The sequence below is a fragment of the Medicago truncatula genome, chromosome 6, assembly GCF_003473485.1.
Source record: "Medicago truncatula cultivar Jemalong A17 chromosome 6, MtrunA17r5.0-ANR, whole genome shotgun sequence".
NCBI lineage: Eukaryota > Viridiplantae > Streptophyta > Magnoliopsida > Fabales > Fabaceae > Medicago > Medicago truncatula.
Genome location: NC_053047.1, coordinates 17,950,094 through 17,958,988, shown reverse-complemented (window position 1 = coordinate 17,958,988; position 8,895 = coordinate 17,950,094). Strand labels below are relative to the sequence as shown.

At 33.4% G+C, this 8,895-nt stretch overlaps 1 protein-coding gene across 1 annotated transcript; it reads right to left on the bottom strand.

The window, feature by feature from the left end:
- Nucleotides 1-853: 853 nt before the first annotated feature.
- On the bottom strand, nt 854-1,975 carry LOC25496425 (F-box/kelch-repeat protein At3g23880). Its single transcript, XM_013596748.2, has one exon. The coding sequence runs from the start codon at nt 1,973-1,975 to the stop codon at nt 854-856; it is 1,122 nt and encodes a 373-aa protein (XP_013452202.2).
- Between the last annotated feature and the right edge of the window lie 6,920 nt (nt 1,976-8,895).

The following is an 8,895-nucleotide window of genomic DNA, read 5'->3' as shown; positions in this document are numbered from 1 at the left end:
TTCATTACCTGAATCAGAGACCCATCACCTATACTCTCAATGTTTTGATGGAATTTTGTCAATTTGAATTTAAACATTAATTTCTCGAATAAGCTAACATTATGTAAACTGACAAAATTGTGAAAGTTATTGCAACAATTTTTAAGTAAAATCTTGTTATCCAGAAAGTTGTTCCAACTTATAAAAAACATATTTTCACACATGGACATGGTGGTGTCAGGATCAGTGGCGGTCGCACCGCCACTGGCGGTGGTGCAATCTTAACATTCATTTATCATTGTTGTAATTATGTAATGTTGTCCTCCGAAGGCCTAAATATTGATTTGCTACATAAAATAATTGAAATCCAAGAAAGAAAATAATCAAAATCATTTTCTTATACCGTGCAAGTTTAAGAATTTAAAACATCAACCAAGAATATAAAGCTTACCATAAAATTAATAATCACATCCACTTCTTAATGTGTTACTTCTTAATGCCTTGTTATATAAATCAGTTCGCAAAGGGATTTTATTATATAATCAAGCAAGAATCCAAAGAATATTTAATGAACACAATTGATATGAACATAACAGGCATAAACACTTCTGATCAACATCTCAAATCAACTGTTGAGAGTAAAGAAAATGCAAGAGATAGTCTTCACCGCAAAAGGGTCAAGAAGAAATTTCTCAAAGGGGTCATGATCAAGGAACTGTATCACTTTATAACTACCTAGTGTTCATCCTATCAAAATAATAAGAATAGAAGAGCAGTATAAGAAAAAATAATAGTTTTCTTGTAGCATAAGTTGGATGAGAAATCCAATATAATGCATTCATAAAGTTCAAGCCACCCACAACACCATCTCACATTAGAAACATGGCGATATCAAACTCTCAACGTAAACTTCAGCGTTATCGTCCTTTCCCAAATTGAATATTGCATTAGGACCATCGATGTTTTGAATCTTTGGAAACTTAAAAGTACCATTTTTGAAATCACAAACGGCCAAACATCCTCCGTATGTATATTCCATTAGAACTTGGTCTTCCTCGGAAATCCATAATGGGTAGGTGGTTTTTGCATTAGTGAAAGGATCGACTTCCATGTAAGGAACACGAAATAATTTAGTCCAAGACCCTTCGTTTCCGTACTCCTTCATCAGCCAAGCATCAAAAAATGTTTTTTTACATGCAAAGATACACAAACAATTTCTTGAGACACCCAAGATCACTTTATACACATCTTCCACTCCATAGTTAGGCTGCAAAAGTCTTTTATACGACTCGGTCACCAAATCAAAAGAATCAACACTATGAGTATAATCCTTCCTATATGGAATCCAATGAAGCGCCCCACTCGCGAATTGCAGCGATCTGTAATGAGCATTTGGAAGAGGGAACTCCACGTTAATCAATCTCCATGAGCTAGTACCCAATGTATGAACCATTACTGCTTTGGAAATTCCATCAACAGAATCAAAAATAACAACCACCTTGTAAAGGTTAAATATATGATCATATCCAAAGCCAAATATAGGATTATACTCGTAGTTGTCTCTTATAGGAGGGTATTTGAAAGAAGGCGATAATTGGAATTTTTTAATGGCAGGGTTCCACAAGATTACATCTTTTACTTTAGCCCTAGAGTCTTGTTTCCTAGCTAAACAAAGGATTCCATGGCAAGAGCCACCGTAAACAATTTTTTCTTTGTCGAAAGGATATTCTAATTCGGTGGGTTTAACTATGGAGTTAAAAATGGAGTAACGTGGGTAGAAAATGGAGTGAAGTGGGTAAGAGAATACCCTTGATTTTGAGTATGATTCATGTGAGTAGGTTATGATGAGGTGGTGGTGGTGCATGTTTGACATGGAAAGGTGTTTTCTAGCAAATTCCAAACTAGAAATGAGAGTATTAAAGGACTTACTTTGGCATCGAAGTTGAAAGAGGAGCTTGACTGGAAGCCTACACAGAATTTCTTCCACGAGATCCATCGGGAGCGATGGTGGTGGTTCGGAGGAGACAAAGAGTGATTTTAGGGTTATGATGAAGGTGAAAAATAGTGACTTGAGGATTCTGATGAAGGTGGCCAATGTTTGTTTCATCATTGAAAGAATCAGATGAAGCAGCCTTGATACCTAATAACAAAAATCAACGAAAGAATCACATGAAGCAGCCACGTTTGGATTCTTCTGTTTTTGTGTTGTTTGAGTTTATGCAATTATGTTAGTAACTATGTTGTAATTATGTTAGTAATTTGTAATTAATTTGTAATTACTCTCCTTCGTTTCCGCACCCGTTGTTAAATTAGTATAATCATATCAATGTCGTATTACTTAAATAAAAACATTTTTGTCATCAAATAAAATACTCCCTCCGTCCCAAATTGTATGACATTTTTAGCATTTCACACATATTAAGAAATGTAATTAATATTGTGTGAGAAAGAGATATTATGAGTTATTTTACAAAATTATCCTTAATAAATGATATGAGAAAGATAAATGAAAGAATTGAAAAAAGAAAGAGTAATAGATAGTTAAGGATATAATATGAAAAGTAACATTAATGTTTCATTGGTATTCTAAAGTGACATACAATTTGGGACAAATATTTTTTCTAAAGTGACATACAATTTAGGACGGATGGAGTATGTAACATACAATTTGGGATGGAGGGAGTATAATTGAATTTCCTAATTAATGATTTTAGTTTGATTAATAATTTGTTGTCAAAGTGAAAATGTGTTATATAATATTTTTGTCTCAAAAAAAAATTAATGCATAAGTCAGATAGGTGTTAGCTCAGCACAATGGCAGGCATGCCTTTGTATCTTCAAGAGACATTGTCAAAATTTCGCACAGAAAGGTTGTAAAATGACCATTAATACCACAATTATTAATAATAAAATTTAAGGAATACATTCTACATAATTTTAGTTATTTTATAATATGCATTTTTTTAATAAAAAAAATCTTTTTACATGTTGATATTTGCAAATATCTGAAATACTTTATTATTCATTAATACTTGTCTAGCGGATAATCATATGAACACTCGGTCCCTTAACTTAATTCTTTTTTCAAAATGATCATATAACTATAAAACGTCTAAATTTAGTCCATTATCTCCGTTTTCGTCAATTAAGTTAGTCCTTTCCGTTAGTTTTCTTTTTGCAACAACCGTTAACTTGTCCACGTGTCATTTAAAATAAGTGATCGATGGTTAGATTTGAAAAGCACAGGAGCATACAATGGATTCACAACATATGATAGTTCATATTTTTTTTTCCTTATTTCTCTTGAATTTTCCAAAAATAAAAATATAAAAATCACCAACAATCTTCATATCCAAACTTCATACCTAAAACAAACAAACAAAAAAATACAACAGCACATAACCCAGATATAATAATAAAAACACAACATAAAAATTATATGATTTAAATAAAATATATCTCTCTCTCTTCAGATCTCTTTTCTTCTCTTCTCGATGGCTTTCTCTTTTCCTCAATGCCCATATCTGCCAAAACCACTCTCAAATTATCGATTTCACGCTATTCCCTAGTTTTTTTAATAATTTATGGATTTTGATTTTGGTAAGGAGAATAGAGAGATTGCTGGAGAGGGCCGGGTTTTTTTTTATTTTGATATTTTTTTGGGTTTTTTATTTATGAGATTGATGAATATGGAAGTGATTAGGGAGTGAGTGATACTGCTAGGAATTATTGATTCTGCTGTAAAGATTGTTGTTGTTGTTGTTACTGTCGTTGATAGAGTTGTTGAAATTGATGAGGAAATATGACAATCGATTTGGATGAATGGGGCAAATTGAACAATCAGGTTGAGTAGCCATCAAGGTGTAGTATGTATAACCCCCTTGTGTTACTTTCAAAAGAAAAATTGTGCGTTGAAGCCATGTTGTTCATGTAAAAAATATTAGAATTAGACCTAAAACTAGTTGTTGTTGATGATGAAGAAATTGTTGTTGTTTGTTGGTGACGGTGATGATAAAAAAAAGAGAATTTACTTAAAGATTTTGATTATGTTGTTAGATGATGAATTTTAGTTGTTTCAGTTTGAGTTTTGAGTATAAATTTTTTCGTGTTGCTGGATTTGGTTTTGGTATGATATTGAAAGATGAAGAGGAAGGAAGATGAAGATTGTTAGTGATATTTAAATTTTATTTTTAGGAAATTCAAGTGAAATAGGGAAAGGCAATAGAACTTATCATATGTTGTGAGTCAATTGTATAATTGTGTGCTTTTTAAATTTGAACACAAGTTCAGGATAATTACAAGACGATGCCAACACAACTATGGGGAGGAGAAAATTGCAGGCCAAAACTCAAACATACTAAAGGACTAAGACACCAATTATGGATGCAAAGTTATTTTCCTAAACAAACTAAAGGATTAAGCCACCAACTAGAGGCGAAAACGTACAAGGGATTTTGAAATTGATACCCTTCGTCAACATACTTTTGCAGAGGAATTTTGAGACAAAAAGGTCATCTTTCACTTCATCACAAAATTCTTTAATAAAACCAAAATCAATGTCGTTCAGTCAAGGGCTTTTGAAACTATCACAAATGCCAAACTGCTTGTTTCACCTCATTCATACTAAAAGATTTTATCAAATACACGAGCTCAACATGGTTCAACAAACGAAAATGTAAATTCTTTGACCTAGGTTGATCAACTATACGATCTTTAATGTGATTTACAAACATGAGGTGTCTTGCTTTGCCGAATCACATGATTTTTCAACGAATTACATCAAAAACACATGAGAATTGCTTGGGTTAGGGAAAACTAGAATTACATGACTCAATATGAAAACATTACAGAATGTTCATTAAACCAACAATTATTTTAAAACTCCCCTAATTTGGATCAAATCATAACTAAAATGACTGAAAAATATGTTTAAAATAATGTATATGTGTTAGCCTGTATTTTATCTTGCGTATGTTCGACAGGTAAAAGAAGGTTCAAATCTGCAAAAATCTCTAAGTCCATGATTGGAGTGTCACGACCCAAGCACAAAATCGTGACCGGCGCACAAACTTATACATTTTAGTCCGGCAAGCCTAACGACCAAACTCGACAATTGACATAAATAATTTACAGATAACCATTTTTTTCATCAAAATAATATTTACAGAAGTTTGGACAGAGTATCCCTTGTATTTTTAACGTTTTCAAGATATGAATCCTGTCCATAAACCTGTCCCATCATCCAGAAGCTCAAAAGACAATTTTTATATAACTGTACAACTCAAAATGAGGCACTCTAACTCCATATAGCTGCAGATACATTGACTGAATATTTACATAAATAAAAGAGCCATCCATCAAGGAGGCCTACCAAAAAAAATGGAAATGATGGACTTCGGATCTACTTGCAGCTTCCTACTCAGCTGCTCGGGAATCTGGAAAAAAAAAATAGAAAAGAAAGAGTAAGCCACAAGGACTTAGTGAGGAGACAACAACCACCACCGACTAGAAGGAAAACACACAAGGGCACGATTATTTATTTTTCTCAAATCTAATTTTTAACTTACAAAGCTAGTACCTGTATAAAAATATGATAAACTCACAATCGAGTATACCATGTGTAACACCCCGTTACCCAAAAGTAAATAAATAACAATAATCATCAGAGTATTTCACCAAACGGGTATGCTACATTGCAATTTCAAAATTCTTAAATAGAAAATAAAACTATTTAATCAAACCACTTGATAAAATATGAAAACATAGCAGCGGAATAGTTTTCAAAATCCATAACCTCATGAACATCCAACAACAGTCTATGGCATTAAAGGCCTTAACATAATTCAACATCATAGTTCAAAGACAACAAAAGGCTCCACACCACAAGTTCCAAAATTTGATACATGGAAAGGAAAAGCAACAACATTAAAAATGATAAATCCCATCCCACGTATCAGAGCCCTAGACACGACTTTGAGCCACCACCTACTACTCAGGATCACCTGCAAGTTACCCATAGGAAGGGCAACATTTTCAAGCAGAAGGGGTGAGATTCACAACAATAAATATAGATATTAAAATCATCAAATGAATCTAACACCCTAAAACTTCAAATATAATAATCTTGCAAATATCAATATTTAATTCACAAGTCACAACAACATCACCATAATAATCCATTTAGCAAGTATGTATACAATGTACATATTACCAATAACATCAACAACACATCAAGATCACAATGAATATATATAAATAAATGTATATTCAACATCGACATCAACATCAGATAAACCTGAAACAACAACCAAGACTCATGCAAATGACATGACCACTGCTAAGACACCATCTTAGACTTCTTAATGAAATGCATTATGCATGTGGTACCAATCAGGACCGAAGCCCTCACCGCTTTTGAATGGTTAAAGCATTCATCAGGACCGAAGCCCTCACCGCTGTTGAGCAACTAGTACTCCAGGACCGAAGCCCTCACCGCTGTTTTATGCATATGCAATGGACCTACTTGTGTATATCTACATACAACTGACCATGCAATGCAACTCCAAGTGACTCCAATTAATACAACATGTATGGTTTAATAAATAATCATACATCATAGCCATCAGCAATAACAACAACCAGCAATTCATCAATCCATAATAATGCACAATTAAATAAAACTATGCTCAAATCCAACAATCTCAACCACTACAAATCATACAGGCAAGTTAGCATTCAGGAACTGTGCAACTCGCCTCGCGAGCACATCTGCTCGCCATGGCGAGTTCACGAAAACAGTAGCTCGCCGTGGCGAGTTCAAGGCGAACTCAAGGCGAGTGAAAATCAGGTACTCTCGGGAAAAGTGACATTTTCTCACTCAAACTCCAATTCTAAGCTCCCTATTCATCTTTTTAACCTAAAACTTTCACCATTCACCTTTATTATCATCTAGGTACCTTAAACCATCCCCAAAACATCTTATAACAACTTTTCAAAATTTAAGTTTTGTCTGGGCTTACTCGCCATGGCGAGTTGGACTTCTCGCGAGGCGAGCTATGAAGTTGCTCACTCGCCATGGCGAGCACAGCTACTCGCGAGGCGAGCGATGAACTTCTGTACGGGCAGAAATCTGGTTTTTCCCCAAAATCCCATTTTTCTTCCAATCACTCCCCAAATCAGTTTACAGATGCAAATTAACTTTCTGTATACACTTAGAACCTATTTCTAACATCAAATTCATGCTTACAACATCAAAACTCACAATTTCAACATAAAACCCAAAATCCCCAATTTTTACCAAAACCTGTTAAACTCAAAATCAGACTTTAAATTCTACACTATTGAAGTAAACCCCACCCTTACCTTAGTTCAGAATGAAAATGCACAGCAAAAATGGATTCACTTGGTTCTTCTCTCTTGTTCCTGGTTTCCTCTCCCTTGGCTTGGTTTCACGTAAAACAGTTTCTGATTCTTTCTTTTCCTAACTTCCCATTACTTAACTCCCTATATTTTCACTTAACTCCCCATTAACTTTAATAAATATTAAATAACTCCCCAAACTCCAAAATAATTATTATTTCATACTTATTCTAATTATTATTAAATAAACTATATAATAAAATAATACACCACATAAACACTCAAAATCACATATATATATATATATATATATATATATATATATATATATATATATATATATATATATATATATATATATACTCCGCATAAATCACCAAACATCATATATAAAAATATATATATTCCACATAATTCAAATTAATTAAATAAACAACTAGGGCGTTACACCATGAAAATTCGGAAAACATCGTAACTTTATCAAACCAAATAAAAGTATATTAAAATTCCAATGTCGTAAGGAAGTGAACCCAAATCCACAACTTTAAAGAAAATATAGAATCGCGTATAATGAAAAAGGAATCGAAATAATCAAATCCAAATAGAATATAAAATCAAATTCCATTTAAATTAAAGAAAGTATAAAATCCAATTTTTTGAAAATAATCAAGTGGGTGAATCGAGAACTAGCTCCATCTCGTTGATAGCCCGCTCCTCCTAATGGTGGCCTTTCCATAGGGGCGGCTCCATCTAACGGATAGCTCTTTTCTCTCGACTCAAAACAAAGTATAAAACATTTTCAATTAGGGAGTGAACCTCTCATTGATAGCCCTCTCCTCCTAATGGTGGCCTTTCCATTGGGGCGGCTCCATCTAACGGAGTAACTCTGCCTAATTGAAAACACATACTAGGTGCACCTAGGTCGTCATAATGATAATCGTTTTTCTCGAACACATAGGTTTAAAAACCATGATTCTGTAAAATATCAAACTTGTGTCAAACGTACACAATCAAATCCCAATTTGCAATCCTTTGCTTATAAGTCACAGATAACATCCAAATAGAGACCACAATAATATCAATGACTTTTAAAAAATGTGTCAAGAACGAGAAAAATATTCGAAGGGTGTGTTCCCCATTTTTGTAAATACTTTTAACATATAAAATCATAAAAATATCAATAATAACGATATTGAAAATAAGCGATAATGATCGTCATCCACTCACTGTTACGACGAATCAACTGAGCGTGCTCTCCAACCATCCCGGGAGAAGCATGTGAAGCATCCGGCATCGTATCTGAGCATTAATAATGTTTTCACATATATTAGAAACTCATTCCAGAACTTTAGTAGCACTAGATGACCATGAAATGCAAGTTGAATATGTATTATCGCATTATTGATAACATATAGGCTTCCAGAACTTATTAATTTATTCCCAACTTTTATTTTAGACAGAATATGACACAAATGCTTATTCTACAAGGAACGAATAGCAGAAGCAATATGCCTACATTGCTTAAATTATATATAACACCATTCAAAGTAAATGAAG